Source organism: Benincasa hispida, chromosome 3 (assembly GCF_027475165.1).
Source record: "Benincasa hispida cultivar pf3 chromosome 3, pf3_genome.v1.1, whole genome shotgun sequence".
NCBI classification, from domain to species: domain Eukaryota; kingdom Viridiplantae; phylum Streptophyta; class Magnoliopsida; order Cucurbitales; family Cucurbitaceae; genus Benincasa; species Benincasa hispida.
In genome coordinates this window covers 18,079,748-18,106,880 of record NC_143480.1, presented here as the reverse complement: position 1 = coordinate 18,106,880, position 27,133 = coordinate 18,079,748, and the positions used below count along the sequence as shown (strand labels likewise).

The following is a 27,133-nucleotide window of genomic DNA, read 5'->3' as shown; positions in this document are numbered from 1 at the left end:
ACCATGATGATGAGATGTATATGTATGTTATGAAACTAGGATGACAAGAGGTATATGTATGTTGTAGAATCATGATGATGAGATCTATATGTATGTTATAGAATCATGTTGTGATACTTGTGATGTTGAGATTGTGAGAGTGTCCTTACTGATTAGTTTGATGCTCACCAGATATTGTGTTCCATTTAGGATTGACCAGATATTATGTTTCCTTTGGGATTCACCAGATTGTGTTTCCTTCGGGATTCACCAGATATTGTGTTTCCTTCAGGATTAACCAGATTGTATTTCCTTCGGGATTCACCATATTGTGTTTCCTTTAGGATTCACCAGGGGTTGTGTTTCCTTCGGGATTCACCAGGAGTTGTGTTTCCTTTGGGATTCACCAGAGGTAGTTTGCATACTTAACTACCGTAGGATAGAAATCAGTTTTTCATGTATGTATGTGTCCCATGAGGACTAGAGCAGTTTATATGTTCCACTAGAGGTAGGCATCTAGAGGATATAGATGCCTAGCCTGACCACAGTAGTGAGGTTACTTACTGAGTATTTTATACTCACCGTTTCTCATGCTTATGTTTCAGGTAAGGGTAGAACACGCCAGTGAATGACAAGAGGAATCCATGAACGAGCCACTGGGGACCATTTTTAATGCTTCCGTTCATGTTTTAAGAGTTATTTTATGTTTTTAACTTTCGGTCTTGACATTTGGAACTTATCATTTGAGATTTGTTTCCATTTATGACCTATGAGTACCCTATCATTTGATTTCAATATTTGAATTTGATGAAGATCTTTTAAGTTACCTTATTTATTTAGCATTTATTTCATTATAAAAATGATATCGTTTTAATTTCCATGCATGCATGTGTTTAGTAACGGCCTAACTTGAGTCCTAGGGGGTTGGGTCGTTACAGTAACATTGTGGTACTATCTGGGTTTTTTTCGAGATCTATCTTGAAAAAAGTCTTCAAGGTGTATGTGACTATTGAAGGAAAATTCACGAAGAAAAGGTTCTTCAAAGGTAATTTTTCCTGAACGCTTTTCTTGGAATAGCATGCTGTAATTTAGTTTAAATGCATATCTATTTGTATGTTTATTGTAAACTTTGTATTTGATAACTAATGGAATTTGGTCGATCCGCTTCCGCTCAAGGCTCTCCTCATATGAGTTTCTTCGGTTCCTCCGTCAACAATCTCTATTAATCTCCTATCACTCTCTTGCATACTCGATTAACAGTTTAACATGCTAAATCCAACTCAACACCTTCTCTCTCGAGACAGACATTAAGTAAAGAACATTCAATTAGTAATCAGTTAATCAAAAGCATTAAGAACAAACATGCTAAAATAATTATGCATAAATTCAATCCAAGAAGCAAATAATTCAGTTTTCACAATCCATAAAACGAAATCAACACCCTAGAAACACATATGAGCCACTCATGGTTACAACACAAACATAGACCATTTATGAGATTTCCAAACACAAAGGACATAAAATAAGATAGGGAAGAAATTGCAAGCCATGTTCTTGACTTTTGTCCTTGAACCCGGAATCGCAATCCAACGATCTTTTTAAATCTTCAATCCTTTGAAGCTTCGAGATGTCGCCTTTGTCCATAATTACACTCCCCAGGAAAGCTTCACCGAATATTGCTTTACGCTCTCAAAATAGCCCTAAAAGTGCCTCCCTTGGCCTTCTAGAATCAAATCGGCCAAAAAATGCTTATATAGATAGCAGTCGCAGTGTTGCAACGCTCCAATGTAGCGTTACAACATTGACGATAATTTCAGCATTACTAATCGTAGTGTCACAACGCTGCTTGCAGTGTTGTGATGTTGCCTTGTTTCCATGAGCTCTCTGCCTTGCAACATCACAAGGGAGTGTTGCAACGCTTGTTCAACACTGCCCTGCCTCCGATTTCTGAATTTTCTTTCCTTTTTCTCCATTGATCAATGCCCTAGGTAAAAACTTTGACCTTCTTGGGGGTATTTTGGTCATTAATCTTCCAAAATTTCTTGTTCTCATCCAATTTCTCGATTTCCTACAATCAAATAATTAAAGCATCAAAGGTCTCAAATTAAGCATAAAATTAACTAAATTCTAAGCTCAAAAAACACACTTTTTAGATGCGTTTCACCACATCCCAACATTATGAACAAGACCATAATGAAATAGACAAGCATGCAAGTGACTCATAACCTCATTATTCAGAATAAGCATATTAGATCCATTAGTAGAAACTTTCAAGCACATCCCAACATTAAAATATTTTCAGGCCAAATCTCATCATCTCCCATGTGTGTGTGTGCAAGTCACATTTAATTCAATACACAAGAACTAAAGTTAGATTCAAGAGAGCTTCTCCAGTTTTTCCCCTACTTTGGCTCATGCACCAATCATCAAGCATCCACACATTAAAAAAAGTAATATGTCTACTAAGGTGCCTTGTTTGTATATATATATATATTAACAACAAAAAGGGCCCTAAACTTGCATCATTTTACCTAGGGGCACTAGTTTTCACACAACCACTGGAGGGAACCATACCTAGTCAATTCCTAGGTGTCTTAACTAATCACAACAATGGCAGCTACTTTTACCCCCATCTATGCATACACATTACAAGTTTAAAATAATAAAAAGATATTTCTTTTAAGCACATGAGTATATACTCTATTTTTTTTTTCAAAGGCAATAATAATATTCTTTTGTTTTCCTCTTAGTCTAACATTACAAACCATCATGAACATCAACCCTCTAACTAGTGGGATCTTTCGAGATGATAACCAAATACACTCAACCCAATCCTACTTTTAGTTAAAGTTACTAAATTAAAGTGACTACGTGCTCATGCTATGGGAGACTCAAAGAGGGACTTAAAGATAATTTAATTGAGGAGTATGTCATTCTATTTCCACAACAGATCATCTAACATGTAAATTTAGAATAACTCATAGGAAATCATAATCACTACATCCTCAGTAAATTTCACAATTGAAGCACAAGATCATCTTTTCAATTAAAAAATTTTGAAAAATTTTCCTCAAAATTCAGCCACTCAAAACAATTGGTCAATTAACATGCATAAGATTTTTTTTATATATATAAATAACATGCATAGCAAGATAAAAATAACTAGACAAGCAAAAGTATGCAATACATCCCCACCCCAAACTTCGAAACATGCATTGTCCTCAATGCAATAATAAAACACAGGGAGTGAGCAAAACTGGTCTGATTAGTGAAGTAATCTACTTGTGTCAGACTTGAAAACCATGCTTTAATTTTAGAGCTCCTATAAAACCTGGACCAGGAAAAGATAAAAGATCAAACCATGAGTGCTAAACTAAAAAATAAAAATAATAAAATAAACTAAAACAGCTAACATAAAATAAAAGCTTGGGTTGCCTCCAAAGAAACGCTGAGTTTAACGTCCAAACCAGACGACATGGGAGATTTTTCATCAAGGTACATAAAAATTCTCCCATTTTCAAGCCCCTTCTTGCTTGAATCAATATAACCTATAAAGTCTTGTAGGTTTTCCCTTTTTTCTAGGGTACCTGAAAGCATTTTTTTTTTGGTATTTTTAATTTTTGAAAAATAAAAAGTTTGAAAATTAAAAGCAGACTCAAACTGAAAAGGCTCATAAGAATATGGAAGAGAAAGTTCAATGGTAAGAGGACACTCGAGTGATGGATTATAAGGCTCTTCAACCTCAACCTTAATCACTTGAACTTCCTTATCTAAATTGGGCAAAACTTCTCTTTCAATCTCACAAATCGACTCTTGATATGATTCTAATGTTTCCAACTCATCCCCATCATCAGAATCTACAATAACTAGCCTCCTTACCTCAGTGGCATTGGAAATATGCTTCCGTACAAGGCTTTAATGCATCAACCATCAGATTAAGTTGATCTTTTAAACGTTTCAGGGTTGCCTCATTCTCCACCAATTGGGCTTCTATCCTATCTAACCTCCTCCTCTCTTCTATACAAGACCTCCTAAATTGGAACTCTAAGGTAAACTCTTTTAACAGGTTCTCTAAAGAAGGTTTCTCCTCCACTGGGGGTGGATAAACATAAAAACTCCTTTGGTCATGGGACGGGTAACTGATGGGATATGGAGATGGATTGAAAGACATTGGTGGTGGTGGTGGTGTTAGACCTAGATTAGGTTGGTAAAACCCATAAGGCCACCATAAATTATGATGAGACACGATAAAACAAACACCACAAGTAATCACACAAGAGAAAAATAAAAATAAAAAAATAAAAAATAATCTACACCCTAAATTAAAATCAATCAAATCTCTTAAATATTAAAAGAATTCAAAACACAATTCCCTGGCAACGGCGCCAAAAACTTGATGGTAACGCAAGCGCATGTGTCAAATTATAATATAGTAAAACGGTCAAGAGACTGAGTATCGTCCTCTGAGGAATTGGTTTGACTCTTTTAGCTATTCGGAGATTCTTCTAATTTTATTTAGGGGACTGGACTGTGATGAGAACCTAACTAATCTAATCCTAAAAAGCAAGAAAAGATAAAACTGGGATGAAGCTAGACAAAGACATGTTATAGGGTATGATTTCGTTAAACGGATTAGCCAAATTAATTACTTTGACCTTAGATTGATTCATGCAAATTATAGATCTAGGAGTTTTTTTTATCCAGATATCCTCTCTCGAGCTCAACCCTTTCTATTGACTAACCATCAACCCGAATCTCTTCTATCGCTTGACTAGCCACAACATTAAGTTCCTCCGTCAACAATCTCTATTAATCACTTATCACTCTCGTGCATACTTGATTAATAGTTTAACATGCTAGATCCAACTCAACACCTTCTCTCTCGAGACAGACATTAAGTAAGGAACATTCAATTAGTGATCAGTTAATCAAAAGCATTAAGAACAAACATGCTAAAATAATTATGCATAAATTCAATTCAAGATGAAACTAATTCAGTTTTCACAATCCATAAAACTAAATCAACACCCTAGAAACACATATCAGCCACTCATGGTTACAACACAAACATAGACCATTCACGAGGTTTCCAAACACAAAGAACAGAAAATAAAAGAGGGAAGAAATTGCAAGCCGTGTTTCTTGACTCTCGTCCTCGAATCCGAAATCGCAACCCAATGATCTTTTTAAATCTTCAATCCTTTGAAGCTCCGAGATTTCATCTCTTTCCAAAATTACATTCCCCAGGGAAGCCTCACCGAAATATTGCTTTACACTCTTAAAATAGCCCTAAAAGTGACTCCCTTAGCCTCCTCGACTCAAATCGGCCAAAAACTTCTTATATAGACAGCAGTCGTAGCGTTGCAATGCTGATGGTAATTTCAGCATTCTAATCGTAGCGTTGCAACGCTGCTCTGTTTCCATGAGCTCTCTGCCTTGTAGCGTCACGAGGTAGCATTGCAACGTTTGTTCAACGTTGCCCTGTCTCCAATTTCTGAATTTTCTTTCCTTTTTCTCCATTGATCAATGCTCTAGGTCAAAACTTTGACCTTCTTGGGAATATTTTGGTTATTAATCTTCCAAAATTGTTTGTTCTCATCAAATTGCTCAATTTCCTATAATCAAACAATAAAAGCATCAAAGATCTAAAATTAAGCATAAAAATAACTAAATTCTAAGCCCAGAAAACACATTTTTTGGATGCGTTTCAATTGTCTTCATTTGAAGACACTTATCCCACTAAATCTCATTTTGAGTTAGTGAATTTTTTAGTGTCAAATTCTCATCAAACTCAAAGTTTCATGTTTTGCATGTAATAGCCTTTAAAAGGAAGAGTTTCTTATTTGTTTAGAAATTTTAGCCATAGTGGAATTTGATGAGATTATATGATAATCTCATTACAATTTTCTCTCAAAGAATTAATCTTTTCCTCTCCAAATTAGCCACTCACCGGATTCCACCATCCCGTTCTAAGGTTAGAAAACACTCGGGAAGACTCTCTGGTAGTCTACGAGCCGTTCATGAGGAGATTTGAGCTAATTTAGAGAAGATTCAAAGTCTACAAAGGTTGTATTTCTACTTCCTTTTTCTTTATTTGTTTTTAATTGCATGCTTATCCTTTGTGATTAACCTAATTAGAGTACTTTAGATATGTTTTTCTTTCACTGCGCATGTGTTCATTCCATCATACAGTACAGACGCCTCTGTACTATTTCGAACGCCTTTGAAATTCCACCATTTTTTGGCCTCGTTTTCTCTAGAATTCGGCCACGAATCAATACGAATGATCAAGGACTTTGAATACAGACTCAATATCTTAATTAAGCCCCAAAGCATGGGCCTTTATAGAATAAAAAAGTAAAAGAAAGCCATAAAAAAATAGTCCAATCCCGAAACATCCATTAATGCAAACCACAATCATAAATATTCATCTCATGAATAGACAAAATGCAGTAAAAAAAATCCCACCATTGCTGTAAAAATTAAAGTCTGAAAAATTTCTGAAAATTGGGATCAAAATCTAAAAGCTCTGATACCAATTGAAGGAATCCTTTGAAGGGACCTTGAGCGGAAGCAGGATCGACCCAATTTCCCAAAATTTACAAAATTCAAATTTTACAGTAAAACAAAAGAATTATGCATTTCATGCTGGAAAAAAGAAGAGAACAAGAGGTTAGAAGGTTTACCTTAAAAGAACCAATCTTCACGTAATTCCTTTTCTATGTGCAAATCACGAACAAAATCCAAAAATGTGCAGGGGGAAAGACTTCTCTGTAAAATCACAGAACTCACTTATGTATCAACCAACCTTTTTGCAGGAAGAAGATGAAGAAGATTTTGGAACCGTTTTCTATTCACGTAAAAAAGTTGAGAAAAAAGAGGGGGGGGGGGGTAAATTCATAACATAAATAAATAAATATTATAATTAATTAATTAATTTAATAAATACTTTGATATATATCAATATGATAACTACCTTATTATATAATATATATTAAACTATATGTTATATCAAATATAACATATAACCTATAGTTTTAATATTGTATCATATATAATATATCTTATAGTTTCTTTTCTCTCACTAATTGCATTTATGTAAATCATATTTACATTAAATTTAACAATATGAATCCAATTCATATAATTAATATTTGAATCATATTCAAATATTTATTTTCTCTCATACATAGTTAATATTATAATATATCAAATACATTATAATAATTATATCACACATAATTAAAATTTAATTAATTGTATCATATATAATTAATTCCCTAAATTAATTTGAACAATTCAAATTAATCCAAAAACTGATTCTCATTTATTCCCGTTGAGCTATTGAGGGAACCTCATGGACCTGTAGCTCGAAGTTCCAATGATACGTGAATAATTAATTACTCTCTTTAATTAAATTATTCACATCCATTAACTGTCGGACACTCCACTAAAGACTGACAACTATACTCTTCGCACTACGAATATATTTCTGTGTCCATTGGATATAACTAATCAACAGTACGATGATCCTTCACAAATTGCTAGTAAGTACTGTTGGGCCAAAATTACCATTTTGCCCCTGCAGTTACATCTAACTCCTTAAGTATCATGGATCCCTCTAATAAACAATAAATTATAGTCCAACTATGACCAAACCCCTCTTGGTCCAGGAGAATTTATCTTAAACGGCTTACATCTGCGTTCATAAACTTGTAACGTAAAAATTTATCTTATGTCACACAACGCATGGATGCATATGATGCAAGTTCATGTCCCCGTAACCAGTTTTCTAGCAATAGCGCCATAAACTTGTAACGTAAAATTGCTTCCTTATGAATGATGCATGCGTTAATGGACTCAATTCATGCAATACTACTTCTAGATATGTGTTAGTAGTGGATGCTCTTGTAGTATGTTATGCGTTGTCACAAGTTTCCTTGCGTTGGAACCAAGTATAATTCCATCGCAAGTTTCTCAGTGTGATCCGAGGTTGAACTCAGGGACTGTTTGAGGTTATTGCGTGATGTTTATGAAACATGCGACCAGGTTTTTCGATTTAATAAAAGTATTTGTGTACAAGTATATAGAGTTGCGATAAAGTAAAGGAAAGCAGTAAAAATGGGATAATAAAATAAAATATAGTAAACCTAAGCTAAGATGGTACAACAGGCGGCATGATACAAAATACTGAGGGCAAGACTGGCTGTGAAGATTATACATAGATCATGTGATGCGATGACAGGTCTTATGTATGAAGTAGAAAGAGAAAGATAACTAATATAAACATCGTAAGTTCCTTAATTGCGTTAAAGTCATAAGTACGGTTCTGTTTTTCTCTTAGCGTACACCTTTCAGTGATCAGTCGCGTTCCCACATGTCTGTGGTGAAACAGAGACGAACGTAATGAACGCAAGGTTGCTTCCATTCCTGGAAGAACTGCTCACTCTAGTTAATGCATTCTTTTAACCTTCTCTCGATAGATCAAAATGACATCCTCACTTCTGCTCTCACAGGTGAAGATGTCGTCTAGCATGCCTTAGCTAAATGCAATTATCTCTCTAACGCAGATTAAGTACTCGTTTAATTCATATTGACTACCCGAGGATAAAGAATACTTCATGAAGAAAACGATAAACGAAGGAACGAAAATAGACAGAGAAGTGGTAATGAAAGCGATCGAGACATTCAATATATCTATTTAGCGTTTGATACATGGTGTGTGAATGAAGAGATAAAGAAGATGAGATACAATGATGAAAAGAGATAGAAACAAATACAAACAAGCGCCAACATCTCGGTACCGATTTGGATGGAGATTTGCTTGCCGAAATGGATGGATCATGTGGACGGATGAGCTTCCCTCTCAGGCTTGCTCAACCAGTAGCAGGGATCTGAGTATAGAGCTTCGCTGCAGGGATCTAGCAGATTAACACTGAGACTCACCTCTCGACCTTGTCTCTTCTTCTTCCCAGATTTCTTCAGTTTAACACTCAGCTCAGCCTTTTTCTCAATATAATTGCAGCAATTAGCCCCGTATCGAGTAACCTCTTTTTCTGTGAATGCTACGGGGTATTTGTTGGTGAAGATCTTTGACTCCAGCCTTGTGGTCCCCACTTGTTGTTATGGAAATTTCGAAGATAGAGGGATATTATTCCTTCTGTTATGCAATCAGACTGTCAAATCTGCACAACCGTTAGGCATACACGTGGCATAATCCTCCACATTTGCATTGCTCAGCTGCATCTTTCGATCAAGTGTTCGCATACGGTGCTGTTTTTATTATCGCATGCAGGTGAAAGTCAACTCTGGATCGATTGTTGCATTGCGTCGTCATTGCGTTAATCGTCTTTTCATTGTTGATTGATGGGCACAATGTGTCAGAGATGCATTGGTCAGTTTGTCTTGAGCCTTAATCGCAAGCGGTGACTTGGTTTCTTGCAAAACAGAGTAGAAATCTCCTCTTCTTCCATCTTAATGATGTTAGAGAGTGTAATTGTGATAACTCAGAATTATTGTATTAATTTTCATACAATTGGCGCATATCTATTCTCTTTTGGTCGCAATATCTAGATAAGGCAGTATAAATAACTTATATTTCTACAAGTTATCAAAGGTGTGACGCCACATTTTTTAAGCCCCGAAATCAGCCCTTAAGGAAGCAATTTATCTACTTACCCCGACATTAAGAAAGGAGTGAATTTCTTCTTGTGTAGCTGTGTTCTCAGCTCCTCAATCAGACGAATCCCCAAATGGTAGGCTTACTGAGTCGGCGATCTGGCCACTCTCACCCATACAAATCAAATGACTGTCTTCATAGGCAGAAGTTCACATATCACTCAGAATTCAAGTATGTTACCTATGGTCATCCTGGTGAAATGTAAGTCTCTATTATGAACGACATTATATAATGAGACTAAACATTTCATGGTCCGGTCTTATACAAACTCTTTTGTATAGAATATCCCTGCTTACATGTCTCCACATGAATGATCAGGATCAAATCATTTGTAGCACTTTACAATAATTGTGACATCTACAAAGCGGACCATACTCGTAGTCTCACTAGGATAAGGTATCCAACCTTATCCATCAACTACAGACTATTTGGATTATCACTTAAACATGATCCACTGATGTCTTTACATACATGTTTAAGCTACAAAATAAGCTTGGATGTTAGTTTATTGATTTGTGGTTAATGCAACTTATTTTGAAATAAAACATTACATATTTTTTTACATAAATAAAATGTTTGTACATTACAATTACAAACTATGCAACCTTACAAGATTTAGGGCATCAACCCCAATAATTTATTTCATATAAGAAGGAAAATTATTATAAATAGAAACATCTCAAATTTTGGAACTTTTTACTATAAATTGTAAATATTTTTAAATATTTTTTTATATTTAAAAATACCCCAATTTAACTACATTCAACACTTCTACTTTTTCATTTCTAATTATAATAGAGTTGGAGAGAATAAAATCACAGACTTCTTGATTATTAACACATCTCTGTACTAGTTGAGTTATGCTCACTTTGACTTCAACACTTTTGACTTTAATTTTGGTGATTAAAACTCCATTTGATAATCATTTTATTTTTTTAAATTATAAGTTTTGATATTAGGTTTTTCCACCTTCTACAAATATTTTCAAAACTTTCACATTTTTAAAACTAAAAAAAAGTGATTTTAAAAAATATCCTTTAGAAATTGAACTTGGAATTCAAATATTTATTTAATAAAAATGAAATTATAGTTGAAAATTTTTGGAAAAATAAACATAAATTTTAAAAATTAAAAATTAAAAATGAAATTGTTATCAAAATTATGATCAAATGAGCCCAACAATCTCAACACTTTCTTTTGTATCAGTCTTGCACGTTCCTTTCTCACCAAACTACGCTTTCTTTATTGTGACAATTACATGTTTAGACATTTTTTAAAGCGTGGGACTAAATAAACTCAATAATAATAATAATAATAATAAAGAATAAAAAATAAATTTGTACCTTAAAAGAAAAAACATAAGAAAGAGAAAAAAATAGTAGAACTTGGATTTAGATCTGATCATTTTTTTTAGGAAAGAAAAAAAGAGAAATTTTCATAGGTAAGAAAAATGAAAAATCATTTACAGAAATAATAAAAAAATCACTGATAGAAACTGATAGACTTTTATCAACATTTACAGTTGTGATGCCCCAAAGTTTTGTCTTTTTTTAAAAAAAAAAAAAAAGAAAAAAATGGGGAGAGTTGGTGGTTAATTTTAGGAAAAAGAAAAGGGGTTTAGGGTTATAAAGGTATTGGGGGCCTTGGGATGCATGCAAAAAAAAGGGAAAAAGAAATTCTTTTTTTTTTTTTCCTTCTTCTTCTTTCTCCAGTTCGCGAAACCCCCCCCTTTCATTGTACAGTCGCCGCCGCCTCCTTCTTTACCAGCCAACCTTCGACATCCAGCCGCGATCGCCGATCATTCTTCTTCCCCGTCCGTTGCTCGACCTTTGGTTCTGGTCGTTAGCTTTGACCGCCCCCAGCCACTCGACCGCAAGCATTCCAGCCATGGCTCTTCACCGTTCCAGCCACGCCTCGCCGAACGTTGAAGTCGCGAGCCTGTCCGTCAACCCGACGCAGACAAAACTGTCGAATGTTGAAGTCGCGAGCATATCCGTCGACCCGACGGAGAAGAAACCGTCGAACATTGAAGTCGAGAGCCGCGTCATTTCCAGCCGCGCCATCCTCTCTGTCTGCTTGTCACTGGTTCGGGCGCCGTGGATCGCAGTGGTTCCGACCGTTCTATCTGTTGGGGTAAGTTCGGTTTTTTTTAGCAGCCCATTGTCATTTGGGGATTTTTGGGCCTAAGCTAACATTCACCTATGGATTTCGCGATTGGATTCAGGAATGTGTGACGGTAAAGGAAGTTTCCAAGCGGAATAAGGTCTCGTTTTGGGACAGTTTGTTATCCTGATGTAAGTGGTTTACTACCGGTTGCCCTAAGAACTTGTTAAGCTTGCTGAAAATTTCTATGTCATTTATGGATAATCTATGATGGATTTTGATATGGGTAATTGTAGTTGACGTTTGAGAATACTGTGTATGGTTGGATGTAAGAGTAGATTGAATACTGTGATAAGGTTGATGCATGAGTAGGCTTGGGATAGGGTGCTAATGTTGATGTAAGAACAAACTGTGATAAGGTTTAATGTATGAATAAACTGTGATAAAGTTGATGTATGGGTAGAGGTGTTAAAGTTTGATGTTGATTCATGGCCTTGATTGTATGCTTATGTCTATATGAGATTTTAGTGGCTGTTAGTGTACCATTGAGCTATGCAGATCACATGTGTGAGCCTTCGGGCCCACATCCTATGCTTATGAACGGTGTCCTTTTTGGGATCACCACTTGTATTTATGCCTGTGACCTTTGTGTCACTACTTATGAAAGTGTGCCTTTGGGTTCGCCCCTTATGCCTATGCCTATGCCTATGTCTATGTCTATGATGCCCTTGTGCATTTTGGTCCAATGGATAGACTAACAGATCACTGAGTGAACCCAGTAGTGGGCTGCTTACTGAGTATATCTTTATACTCACCCTTTTCTTTCCCTATTTTTCAGGTAAGGGTAATGACAGACTGGTGCATGACAAGAGAGATCCGTGACCTGGCCATTAGGACAATTTACTGCTTCCACACCTAGTATCTTGTTTTGAAATCTGGTTTAAGAGTTAGGCGTTTTACACTTTCGTGCAAAATACATCAATTTTGTATTATTGACTATTTAATTTCCTTCATTTTTTTAGTAGGGTTAGGGGTACCCTGAATGGTAAATTATTTTGTTTTGTTTTGTTTTGTTTTGTTTTATTTATTATTATTTAATTATGTTTTCATATTTTTGCTCATTTGAGCATTACTAAATAAAATTTGGCTCTTTTATTTGATGGTGTTAAAGAAATTGTACGGTTAAGCCTATGCATGCATGAAGTAGCGTCCCAGAATTAAGTAAGAAACTAGGGTCGTTACAGTTGGTATCAGAGCTTAAGTTTTAGGTTCTGTAGACTGGCTTACATCGTGAGTCTAATTCTTTCCTTATGGCCACAAATGGATCTTTCGTCATCGCCAGGTATGTTGTTTTAAAACCTTTAGGGAAATATATATATATATTTGAAGTCCTAATTGTGTGTTGTCATTTGATGGTTTACCCTGTTAGTGTGTATTAAAGTGCTACGTGTGGTCACTAAGTATGGAACCACGAACTAGAGGAAGGGGCAGTCGAGGCAGGAAAGTAGTGAGAGAGCGGGACCCGACCTGTAAGAACCCGAGGTGCAGAGCCAATAGGTATAGAACCCGCCACCTCGCGACCCCTCTGGGTCAACCTGGCAGAGGGTTAGACCAAGAAGCGGGCCTCGAGCTTCGACTGTGCCCCCACCAGGACCGTCGTCCTCAGAAATTCTAGTAGAATATACGCCTATGGCTGCAGCTATTGGGAATGTCGTCATGCAGGCCATGGTGGGACAGCTAAGGGGCATGGTGGCCGAGCAGATCACCCAACACGTATAGTCACAGCAGGTGCCATCCTTGTCAGTCCCGTTACCACCAGTTCAGAATCAGGATAGGGCCACGAGTCGGACCGTGGCAGACCCTTCGTTGGAATCTGGATACCTGCGAGATTTCAAGAAGTATGATCCCTCGATGTTTAACGGGTCCTTGAAAGACCCCATAAATGCAGAATTGTGGTTGTCCACTGTTGAGGGGATCTTCTAGAACATGAGATGTCCAGAGGAGCAGAAGCTGCAGTGTGCCGTTTTCATTCTCATCGACAATGCCAAGCGTTGGTTGTGCTCGACTGAGAGAATGATAGAAGCCGATGGAGGCCAAGCCACGTGGAATCAGTTCAAGGAGCGGTTTTACAAGAAGTACTTCTCTGCTCATGTGAGGTACAACAAGTCGGCTGAGTTCATGAACTTGAAGTAGGGAACCATGACAGTAGAAGAGTATGAAGAGGAGTTTGACAAATTGTCTTGTTTTGCCTCTAACCTGGTATCTATCGAAGCAAGAAGGGTCGAAAGGTTTGTGCAAGGACTCCGAGACGGGGTGCGAGGCATTGTGCAAGCTCTGGAGCCGCCCACCTACGCCGCAGCCTTCTGAGTGATAGCACGTGTGGTTGTCCTTCAGGGATAGAATTTCTGAAGTCCTTAATGGAGGAACCGGCCCCCGGCCAGAAGAGAAAAGTTGAGCAGAAGGCTCTGGGACCTCCGCAGAAGGTCCAGAGTACAAGCAGGTCAATAGGGCATGCCCAACGACAGGCTACTACTTCAGGAAGAGTTTAGAGGGAAAGGCTAGTGTATAAGTCATGTGGGAAGCATCATTGGGGACGCTGTTTGGCACAGGAACTTGTTTCAGATGTAAGCAGATAGGACATACGATAGACCAATGCCCTAGTAGTGGTTTCGAAAGTGCGAGGGATTAACCCCCGAGTTTGCATCAGGGTAGTTCAAACCGACAGAAGCAGCAGGGTCGGGTCTATGTCACCAGTCGTCGAGAAGCTGAGCACTCAGGAACAGTGGTAACAGGTACGCTTCTAATCTTGGGACACTATGCCTTGACGTTGTTTGACTTTGGCTCATCCCATTCTTTCATTTCTTCGTTGTTCGTAAAGCATGCCTGTTAGTTTTGGAACCTTTAGGTTATGTTTTGTCAGTGTCTACACCATCAGGAGAAATTATGATATCAAGTGAAAAGATAAAAGCATGTCAGTTAGAAATAGCAAACCGCATCCTTGATGTGACTCTGATAGTCTTAGACATGCGTGATTTCAATGTAATTCTGGGAATGGATTGGTTGGCTACTAACCATACTAGTATAGACAATTCTCGTAAGGAGTTGAATTTTAACTCCCCTAGAGAAGCCAGCTTTAAGTTCAAAGGGGCCGGGACAGTAGTTTTGCCCAAGGTGATTTCAGTGGTTAAGGCTAAGAGATTGATTAACCAAGGTGTCTAAAGTATCTTGGCTAGCGTAGTTGACACAAAGGAAACCGAGGTTGCATTAACCTCTGAACCAGTTGTGAGAGATTATCCCGATGTGTTTTCAGAAGACTTTCGGGATTGCCTCTACCAAGGGAGATTGATTTTACGATTGAATTGAAGCCAGACACTATTCCTATATCCAAAGCTCTGTACAGAATGGCTCCGGTAGAATTGAAAGAATTGAAGGTTCAATTACAAGAATTTCTTGATAAAAGGTTCATTCGACCCAGTGTTTCTCTGTGGGGTGCACCAGTGTTGTTTGTGAAGAAAAATGATGAGTCGTTATGTTTATGCATAGACTACAGGGAGTTGAATGAGGTGACCATTAAGAATAAGTACCCGCTTCCTAGAATCGATGACCTGTTTAATCAGCTACAAGGTGCTACTGTATTTTCCAAGATTGACCTACGGTCAAGTTACCATCAGCTGAGGATCAGGGACAGTGATATTCCGAAGACTGCATTCTGATCTAGATACGGGCATTACGAGTTCATTGTAATGTCTTTTGGTCTTACCAATGCTCCAGCGGTATTCATGGATTTGATGAACCGGGTGTTCAAGGACTTCCTAGATGCCTTTATAATCATTTTTATTGATGACATTTTGGTATACTCTAAGACAGAGATGGAACACGAGGAACATCTTAGGAAGGTCCTAGGAACACTGAGGGAAAACAAACTGTATGCAAAGTTTTCTAAGTGCGAGTTCTGGCTATGGAAGATGTCCTTCCTTGGGCATGTGGTGTTGAAGGATGGGGTTTCAGTGGATCCAGCTAAGATTGAGGCTGTTACCAAATGACCCCCTTACAACGGTCAGTGAGGTGCGTAGTTTCCTGGGATTGGGTGGATACTATTGTAGGTTTGTAGAGAATTTCTCCAGCATGGCCACGTCGTTGACCCAGCTAACCAGGAAGGGAGCTTTGTTTGTTTGGAGCAAAGCTTGTGAGGACAGTTTTCAGGACCTTAAGCAAAGGTTGGTTTCAGCCCTGGTTCTCACTGTACCAGACGGATCTAGGAACTTCGTGATCTACAGTGACGTTTCTAAGAAGGGTTTGGGTTACGTGCTTATGCAACATGGTAGAGTGGTTGCCTATGCCTCCCACCAGTTGAAGAACCATGAGCGCAACTATCCTACCCATGACTTGGAATTGGCAACGGTAGTGTTTGCTCTGAAGATTTGGAGACACTACTTGTATAGGGAAAAGATTTTAGTGTTCACCGACCACAAGAGTCTGAAATACTTCTTCACCCATAAAGAGTTAAATATGAGGCAGCGCAGGTGGCTTGAGTTAGTAAAGGATTATGACTGTGAGATTCTCTACCACCCAGGTAAGGCGAATGTGGTAGCCGATGCCCTCAGTCGAAAGGTAGCTCATTCGGCCGCCTTGATCACTAAGCAGGTTCAGTTGTGTAAAGATCTGGAATGAGCAGAGATTACGGTAGCAGTGGGGGAAGTCACTTCGCAGCTAGCCCAATTGACAGTGCAACCAACCTTGAAGCAGCAGATTATTGTTGCACAGCAGGGGTGATCCTGACCTGGTTTAGAAGTGTCATCAGGTAGGGTCGGGTCTGGAAAGTGAATTTTCTGTGTTAGTGGACAAGGGTCTTTTGTAATAGGGACGGTTGTGCATCCCAGCAGATGATGACTTGAAAGGGGAACTGTTGGCAGAAGTTCATAACTCTCCATTCTTGATGCACCCAGGTAGTACCAAAATGTACCAAGATGTGAAACGGTATTACTGGTGGCCCAATATGAAAAGGGAGATAGCTGACTATGTCAGTAGATGTTTAGTTTGTCAGCAGGTGAAGGCCCTGAGGCAGAAGATAGCAGGCTTGCTACAACCATTGGATGTGCCAGAATGGAAATAGGAGAGCATGGCTATGGATTTTATTATGGGGTTGCCCAGGACAGCGAAGGGTTTCTCGATAATTTGGGTTGTAATAGCCAGACTCACCAAGGTAGCACATTTTATTCCAAGAAAGCCCACGTACGCGGTGAGTAAGTGGGCTCAGTTATACATAAAAGAGATAGTAAGGTTGCATGGTGTACCAATGTCAATTGTGTCCGACAAGGACCCTCGTTTCACCTCTAGTTTTTGGAAGAGCCTCCAGGCAGCTTTAGGGTCGCGGTTGAACTTCAGTACAATGTTTCACCCCTAAACTGATGGGCAAACAGAAAGTTTAAATTAGACATTGGAGGACATGTTGTGCGCTTGTGCATTGGAATTCTCAGGGTACATTTAGTAGAGTTTTCTTATAATAATAATTATCAGGCTACCATTGGCATATCACCGTTTGAAGCTCTTTATGGCAGGGGTTGTAGGTCTTCTGTTTGTTGGGGTGAGATTGAGGAGAGGAAACTGGTGGGAACTGAGTTAGTGGAGTTCATGAATGAAGCCATGCAGAAGATCAGGGCTAGATTGCTAGCAACACAAAGTAGACAGAAAAGTTACGCGGATGTTAGGCGTAAAGATCTGGAGTTCGAAGTAGGTGACAAAGTGTTCCTGAAAGTGGCGCCGATGAAGGGTGTCCTGAGATTCGGGAAGAAGGGTAAGCTAAGTCCATGTTTTGTAGGGCCATTCTAGATCTTGGAGCGGGTCGGCTGCGTGGCTTACCAGTTGGCCTTGCCACCATCTCTCTCCGCGGTCCATAATATATTTCATGTCTCCATACTGAGGAAATATTTAACGGATCTGTCTCATGTGGTGGACTTTGAGCCCTTGCAACTAAATGAAAACTTGAGTTACGAGGAGAAGCCCGCACAAAATTGTGGCCAGTGAGGTGAAATTGCGCAGCAAGGAGGTGCCATTAGTGAAGGTTCTGTGGTAGAACCATCAGTTTCAAGAAGCAACTTGGGAATAAGAGGACAAGATGAGAGCACTACATCCAGAGCTCTTCCAGGATTAGAACTTTCGAGGACGAAAGTTTATTAAATGGGGGAAGAGTGTGATGCCCCAAAGTTTTATCTTTAAAGAAAAAAAAGAAAGAAAAAAAAAAGAAAAAAAAGGAGAGTTGATGGTTAATTTTAGGAAAAAGAAAAAGGGTTTAGGGTTATAAAGGTGTTAGGGGACCTTGGGATGCGTGCAAAAAGAAAAAAAAAGGGAAAAAGAAATTATTTTTTTTTCTTCTTTCTCCAGTTCGCGAACCCCCTTTCACTGTGCAGTCGCCGCCGCCTCCTTCTTTACTGGCCAACCTTCGACATCCAGCCACGATCGCCGATCGTTTTTCTTCCCTGTCCATTGCTCAACCTTTGGTTTCGATCGTTAGCTTCGACCACTCCCAGCCACTCGACCGCAAGCGTTCCAGTCGCGCCTCGTCGAACATTGAAGTCGAGAGCTTATCGTCGACCCGATGCAGATGAAGCCGTCGAACGCTGAAGTCGCGAGCCACGTCGTTTCCAGCAGCGCCGTCCTCTCCGTCCGCCTGTCACTAGTTCGGGTCGCCGTGGATCCCGGTGGTTTCGACCGTTCTGTCTGTTTGGGTAAGTTTGGTTTTTTTTTTTTTTGGCAGCCCATTGTCATTTGGGGATTCTTGGGCCTAAGCTAACGTTCACCTATGGATTTTGCGATTGATTTTAGGAACGTGTGACGGTGAAGAAAGTTTGCGAGCGGAGTAAGGTCTCGTTTTGGGATAGTTTGTTATCCTAAGGTAAGTGGTTTACTACCGGTTGCCCTAAGATCTTGTTAAGCCTACTGAAAATTTCTATGTCATTTATGGATAATCTGTGATGTATTTTGATATGGGTAATTGTAGTTGACGTTTGAGAATACTGTGTAAAGTTGGATGTAAGAGTAGATTGAATACTGTGATAAGGTTGATGCATGAGTAGGCTAGGGATAGGGTGTTAATGTTGATGTAAGAATAGATTGTGACAAGGTTTAATGTATGAGTAAACTATGATAAAGTTGATGTATGGGTAGCAGTATTAAAGTTTGATGCTGATTCATGGTCTTGATTGCATGCTTATGTCTGAGATTGTACTGAATGTTTGTATGCTTATGTCCATATGAGATTTTAGTGGCTGTTAGTGTACCATGAGGCTATGCACATCGCATGTGTGACCCTTTGGGCCCACATCCTATGCTTATGTACGGAGTCTTTTTTGGGATCACCACTTGTATTTATGCCTGTGACCTTTATGTTACTACTTAAGAAAGTGTGCCTTCGAATTCGCCTTTTATGCCTATGCCTATGCCTATGTCTATGATGCCCTTGTGCATTTTGGTCCAATGGATAGACTAACAAATCACTGAGTGGGCCAAGTACTGGGCTACTTACTGAATATATCTTTATACTCACCCTTTTGTTTTCCTATTTTTTAGGTAAGGGTAATGACAAACTGGCGCATGACAAGAGAGATCCGTGACCTGGTCATTAGAACGATTTACTGCTTCCGCACCTAGTATCATGTTTTGAAATCTGGTTTAGGAGTTAGGCATCTTACACTTTCGTGCAAAATATATCAAATTTTTTTTATTTAACTATTTAATTTCCTTCATTTTTTTTAGTAGGGTTAAGGGTACCCCGAATGGTAAATTATTTTATTTTATTTTAGTTTATTTATTATTATTTAATTATGTTTTCATATCTTTGCTCATTTGAGCATTACTAAATAAAATTTGGCTCTTTTATTTGATGGTTTAAAAGAAATTGTACGATTAAGCCTATGCATGCATGAAGTAGCGTCCTAGAATTAAGTAGGAAACTAGGATCGTTACAATAATGATAGACTTGTATAAGTTTCTATCACTAATTAAATGATAGACTTCTATTAGTTTCTATCACTCATAGATATTGATAGATTTCTATCAGCGTCTATCTATATTAGACTTGTATCAATTTCTATTATTGATAGACGTTGATAGTCTTCTATCGGCGTCTATTTATGATAGAATATCGATAACAATGTCTATCACAAATATAATTAAAATTTGCTACTAGTGTAACTATTTTTCTTATTTTTTTTTATTTTTGAAAATTCTCAAAATTCCCAGAAAAAAGATCAAAAAAATAAATAGTAATAAAAAACTAGTAGTACTTGAAAGGGGAAAAAAAGAAAAAAACATGTCTAGGGCTTTTTTAGTGGCCTGACCCAAAACCGTAACTATAAAAGAACAAGAACCCGAATCCGAGCGAGAATCTAATGCTGTTTTTCTTAGGTACTTATCTTCCAAAATTTTGCATTTGCCGCTGTCGAATTAGGACAATATTCGCAATTCCGCTCTATATTTTGCGGTCCACAAACCAAGTCTTCCCATAATTTTGATTTCTAGCACCATCGCTCCGCTCGAGTTCTCCGGCTTTGCTCTGGACAGATTCTTTGCTTCTTCACCAACATCTTCACAGCCATCGTCTCCCTCCATTGCAGTCGATTGTCCGTCACTCGCCGATGGCGATTAGTCATCAGCATCTCAAATTGGAAGACCCTTTTCTTCATAATTACAAGCCCTCAGAGCTACGGATCGCTTCCGAGTTTCTCACCACTTGGCTTCCGTTTCTTTCCAGAGATCTTTGTCGAGACTGCACCAAATTGCTCTCCGATCGTATCCGTGCCCTCGATCCAGGTATTCTTTTTTTTTTTTTTTTTTTTTTTTTTTTTGGCTTTTTATTCGTTCTTGATGTATTGTTGCACGAGGGGCGTTAAAGAGGATAACCCCTCTAATCTTTTAGGTTCTTTAACATATTTTGAGTGTATGAAGGAAAAATTATAAATTTTAAAGAGTTGGGGAATCGATTTTATTAAATTAGAGCTCTGAGATTTCTTGATGTGTTCTGTTGCTAAAAAGAGTGAGGCGTCTACTGTGTTTGACAATTTACGTGATCTGTACCTTTGGTTCGCAAGATCTCGATGCTTCCCCCGTTTAATCATTAGGATTATCTGATGGAAATTGTTGAACTTGGCAATGTTGTAGCTGTCCGTTCCGGCGAGAATTTTGGTGCTGCACCACCAGTGGAAGACATGCATGAGAGTAATGGGAATCAGGATGATGCCTGTGATGCAAACTCTCTTGGAAGTTGGAAAGATGAAGGGGAAACAAATTCATTAGGGAGTTGGAAGGACGGCATAAATGAAGGGAATGAAGCTGATGTAGTACCTGAAACTTCTTCTAGTGAACTGTCCTCTAAATTAAATTCCACCAAGACCTCAGGGCCTCGAATGTCGTGGGCTGATATGACTCAGGAAGATGAACTAGAAGAAGAAGATGATGAGTATGAATCGGAAAAAAGATTAGTCAGTATTAATGAGTCCACAAGGAAATTAACAATATCGAAGGTTATTGAGAAGCCAACGCTGTCTAGAGAGCAGAGAGAGCACATCAGGTTCATGAATGTTGGACGGAAGAAAGATTTTATCTGTCTGGAGAGGTTTAAAGGAAAATTAGTCAATATTCTTGAAGGACTTGAGCTTCATACAGGTATTTTTAGTGCTGCAGAACAGAAGAGAATAGTTGATCATGTTTATGCACTTCAGGAGATGGGCAAGAAGGGAGAATTAAGAGGTAATTATTCCCATATTCCCATTTGCATATTAATATCCTTTATCTTCTACTGAATGCTGACATAGTGGTTCGTGTGTATGTAACAGGGGGATTTATCCCATTCCTTATTTGTTTTTTTCTTAGTATGGTATGTATGATTTACCTGGGCTCATGTAATATGTCACATCAGTATAAGTATAGTATCTATAGAGCTGTTAGTCAGTGACAAGTACAACATAGGGATCCATCCTATTTCCATTTAGTATTTTTTGTTCTAGCATGTAAGGTAATAAGCTAATATCATGTTAGTTAAAACAAATGGTAAAGCTATGAGGCATGAAACCAGCTGTCATGGAGTAGGTGGTTTTGGGAGAGTGTGACCCTGTCATATTATCTGGCTTTGCTTATGTAGAATTTTCATTGGGAACGTTCTAAGAATGCATTTTTGGCCTTTCCTGCTTGCTTCTATCAACCCTCAGATCAATTACAGCCATTTTGCAGCATCCAACATCTTATAGTCTGGGCTCTAAATGCTAATTCTAGTATCTAATTAACCACACCACAGACTGGCTCATTCCATTATAAAATACTTTATTTATAAACTATTGGGGGTTTGTTGTAGGCTAGTATCTCTCTTGGATTTATATCTTTAAATCTGTTCGTGCATCTTGGTTGTTAACCTTCTTAAGAGTGTTGGATCGTGGATCCTTTTGCTATCAATATATCATGTGTTGGCCTAGTGGTAAATAAGGGAATATCCCCTTGATAAAGGGATAAGAGGTCATGGATTGAATCCATGGTGGCCACCTACCTAGGATTTAATATCCTACAAGTTTTCTTGACATCCAAATGTTGTAGAGTTAGGTGGGTTGTCCTCTGAGATTAGACGAGATGCGTGTAAGCTATCCTGGACACTTACGAATAAAAAAAAAGAGAAAAAGATTACTGACCCTCTCGAATTGGCTCGGTGGTTCTTGTTATTTTCCCTTGTAATCCTATTCTTGGAAGTTAGTAATACAATGTAGTAAGGAGGTAACCTTACAAACTCTTCCAACCAAATTACCAAGCAAATTTGAATGCATAGCCATTTTCTCTGCCCTCTTTTGTTGATTGTATGTCAATTCACATACTGCATTGTTCATGGTGTGCGTTATCTTGAAAAATTTTCTCTTTGTGTGGATGTGGTCCAAGAGAGAGCAAGATAAGTTAAATGATCAAAGAATTTGTGAAATACGATGGCTATATCCTCGAAGATGTGATGGCTGCATTCGATCGAAAGAAAGGCTTTGATGAAGCAATTCCAAAGGACTTATAAGTGGTGATCAATGAGGATTGTAGTAAAGTGATCAGCTTTCTTATTAGAGCTAGGTGCCAATTAAAAGCCAATAGGATATGATTTCAAAATAAAGCAGCATAAGGGCAAGTAATGAAGATATGTAGCAAGAATTTCTTTGGAAAAAGGACACACCAGTTTGGTGAGGAAGCAATTCGGGGTTCTTTCTTTCTTTTTTTCTTTTCTTTTCTTTTCTTTTTTTTTTTCTTTTTTTTTTTTTTTAACATCAACAGTGCAAATGCTTCCATGACCAAAGTTCTCACAAGAAAAATTCTGATGTTCTTTGGGAAAGTACCCTTCTACAAAACGTGAGTGTAGAGCTGTAGTGTGATGTTGAGGATGTGATTCTTTGAGTGTGAAGGGCCCATCTTTTTCTAATGGCCATCTCCAACTTTTCTTTATTTTTCTATTCTGTACAAACATGACAATGACTTTTTCCCCCTTGTTTTTTTTTTTCTTTTGATTACATTACAATGATTTGAATGCAACACCACATTCACCATTTTTAAATTTTTTGCAGAACGAACATTTTCAGCTCCTAAAAAGTGGATGAAGGGAAAGGGGCGTGTAACTTTGCAGTTTGGGTGCTGTTACAATTATGCACCTGTGAGTCTATCTGATTGCTAAGTTGGTGTGGTTTTTTGAATTGCTTTTAGTTTTTCATTTTCAAGATTCAACTAATTGTGATGCTTGGGCTAGTATCCCTAATTAGAGTATCATGATTAATGAAGGGTGAATCATTCTAATGACAGGATAAAAATGGAAATCCTCCTGGAATTCTTCGTAGTGAAATTGTGGATCCAATACCTTCTCTCTTTAAGGTGATCATTAGAAGGTTGGTGAGGTGGCATGTGCTTCCTCCAACATGTGTTCCTGATAGTTGCATTGTGAACATCTATGATGAAGGGGACTGCATTCCTCCCCATATTGACAACCACGATTTTGTTCGACCTTTTTGCACTGTGTCATTTCTCAGTGAATGCAATATTGTTTTTGGATCAAACCTTTCTATTGTAGGACCGGGTGAATTTTCTGGGCCAATTGCAATCCCTCTGCCTGTGGGGTACGCCGATTATGTTTACTTTCGTGGTTAATTACCCATTTCCATCTCTGCAGAATTGCATTAGATTTTCAATCTTACTGTTATTCATTTTCTCGCAGGTCTGTTCTTGTGTTAAATGGAAATGGAGCTGATGTTGCTAAGCATTGTGTACCTGCAGTCCCAACAAAGAGGTATAATTCACGAAGGCAGTTTGATTATGATTCTATTTAGCAATGATCTCTGCTTGCTAGTTATTCAACCTAACGTGCCTCATTTCTGGTCTATATTAGGATATCAATTACATTTAGAAGAATAGATGAGTCCAAAAGGCCAATTGAGTATGCTTCAGAACCGGATTTGCAGGGAATCCAACCATTGCCCTATGAAGCAAGTGAAAATGATGTACCAACTTCTCCCGTGTCATCAGAAAGAGAAATAAGGAGGCAGCCATTTAGGAGGGGTGGTCATATGAGAAACAGGGGATCTGGAAACAGAAGCGACACTCGATTTGATCCACGCAATCCAGGTAGAGGTCGACATAGTTCAGCAGATAGAAGGACCAGAGAGTAAATCTAGACAGCTGAAGAGTAGCATTCATTTAACAGTCCTGTTTCATCAATTTTCTGCATCAGACAGTCGGGTATTAAGATTAATACATAAAAAGCTACAAGGCAACTGGTTTGCAAGTTCTGTATCATGTTGACATATTAGATATTATTCGTTTGTGTACCAAGAATTTTCCAAGCATATATTAGCACGTTTAGATGGTGTCATATTTGTCAGATTCCTTTATTATATTGTTACTTTGTTACTGAAATGTTGTAAAAAGTTCGAGTTTCTGCCCTTGGGAGTGTCCGATTGATCCAGAACACAACTCTGAGCAGAATTCTCAAATGGATCTTAGATCATACCTTGCAGAATGAGAAATAAAAGCATAAACATATTTATTCTACAGCACACAACATCAAAGTCGGAGGCAATGCTGCTGATCACCAGTTTCAAGCTATCTTGTATAAGAGCAATTCATCGGGATTTTACTGAGTGAAGATTTTGTGTTCATATTGATTTATTGATTGTAAGCGCCCTGTGATTAAAAAGTGTTCTGAGTATATTCTCCCACTCTCTCTCTCTCTCTCTCTCTCTCTCTCTCTCATTTTAGCCTATTTTTAAATCTTCTCCCACTGTAATGAATTTGAATCGTGGTGAAATCTCTCTCTTTTGTGCATTGGTGAAATATATAGAGGATTGTTTCTTATATAAAGTCGAATTTTAGCCTATTTTTAAATCTTCTACCACTCTAATGAATTTGAATCGTTAAGCTTGTAGGAGTGAGAATATTTTGAAGGGATTTTAGCTCTGCAAAATGAACTGGAGATGATTATATGGCAGGGGATTCTGTTGCTTCAGATAAATGTTACATTAAAAGCCACTTCCTCAATTGTAAATTATTTCAGATGGGACCATGAAATTCAACATCCAAAAAAAGCTACTCTACATGGAAGTTTAGAATGGGCCAGTATCATCCACATTCACAGGCCACTGGACTCTTCTTCGGCCTGTAAATCTCAACATTAGAACTTCAATATCATTCTCTGTATATTATCATATGTTCTTTGATATAATCCTCTTGGACTGATCTAAATATTGAAATCAACATACCAAAAACAGGAGGAAATGTTTAACCATATTCAGATTGATGCATATAACAATGTCTCAAAAGGAATAATAAAGGTTGGTTCAAGGTTCATACTCCTCTAGATAATATATGTGTTGAATTTGTATTTATAAAGGAACTGAAAAACTTCAAAATTTAAATGCTTCTGTCTCTGTTTTCCCCAGTGTTAAATTAATTGAACTGCATAGAAGAAAAGGGTCCACCCTAGAGGGGCAGGGCAGTGAAAAGTTAGCATATTTAAGAGCTAAAACAGAGAGAAGAAAAGTTGAGGAGAGAGCAGAAAAACACAATACGTAATAAGAGGGAAAGTCAGTACTGTAAGTACCAATATTATTCCATCTACGTTTGCCCTTTTTTTATTTTTCTTGTGTGCTTTGGTTGCTTTCTACAAGTAGTTTGTAATTATGAATTCCATTTTTCAGTCATTGTCCACAAACTAAACCTACTATCATTTTTTTTAAGGCTAAAAACTTGTGGATAGGGTTTTCTTTATGTGGTTACATGTCTCTATCCTTAGGAGTGAAGGGTAAATAATCATAATATATACTTTTTTTAAAAAAAATATATATAAATATATATATATATATATATATATATATATAATAATTTTTATTAAAAAAGAGAGAGAGAGAGAGAAATAGGGGTCTAGAGAGATATGGAATGATATTGTGATGTATGTTGAGTGATATGGGTGAGAAAATAAGAGAGAGATTTATGATTACCCGGAAGAAAAGGGAGAGTGTACCAAAACCCTAGGGCTGTACACACAACTAAGGGGACTCCCCCCATGAGGTAAGCTTCTCAGGATTTTTTTTTCTTTTTTTAAAATTCAAATTTTAGGTTAAAAAATAATTCTAATTTTAGTTCGTAACAATTTAGTTTCTATATTTTCAAATTTTTATCGATTTAGTTCATAAACTTTAATAAGTGTATTTTATAATATATTACGATTCAGTCTATCGTTATATAGTTTAATGAAATTTCTTACACGTGTAGATGGATAAACTGATTGAGAATCAAATTTACTTATAAACTATAAAACTAAGTTGTTACGTAATAAAAATTGATACATAATTTATATATAAAAAAAAATTGAAGATTTACTTAGTCGTTATAAATTACAAAGACTAAATTGTTAGTTATAGATTTATACGAGAGTTTAAGAATAAAAAATAAAAAGTAAAAGTTTTAACATATTATTAAAAAATAGTTTTAATTGATAGGGGTAGAGAGAGAAGTGGTAGTGATTTTTCACTGATAAAACCAAGTCTAAAAAGTTAAAACTTTGAAACAAGGACTGGAACACATTTGGCCAATAAAACAAAAAACACCCACACTGTGAAATCTCTGTGTTTCTCTATTGAATTGATTTGTTTTAATTTATTATGGTTCTAAACCCCATAGAAATGCATGATAAGGAAAGGCATATCTCATGATGGCTGTGTCAAAATCAAACAAATTATGTAATCTGTAAAAGGTGGATGTGTGAGAGAGACACACAAAGTTGGAATTGGAGAAAGGAATGAGACAGTTAACAGTATGAATTCAAGGAGAAGCTCTATCTGTGTGTTGTGTTTTGTGTTTTGTTTTGTTTTCACA

The 27,133-nt window shown here is 37.5% G+C and overlaps 1 protein-coding gene across 1 annotated transcript; it reads left to right on the top strand.

Moving 5' to 3' along the window:
• Positions 1-20,089: 20,089 nt before the first annotated feature.
• Positions 20,090-24,978, top strand: LOC120073388 (2-oxoglutarate (2OG) and Fe(II)-dependent oxygenase superfamily protein). Its single transcript, XM_039026225.2, has 6 exons — positions 20,090-20,569; positions 20,918-21,505; positions 23,338-23,423; positions 23,570-23,880; positions 23,979-24,050; positions 24,150-24,978. Exons 1-6 carry the CDS (start codon positions 20,395-20,397, stop codon positions 24,427-24,429), a joined length of 1,512 nt encoding a protein of 503 aa, XP_038882153.1. The 5' UTR covers positions 20,090-20,394; the 3' UTR covers positions 24,430-24,978.
• The last annotated feature ends 2,155 nt before the right edge of the window (positions 24,979-27,133 follow it).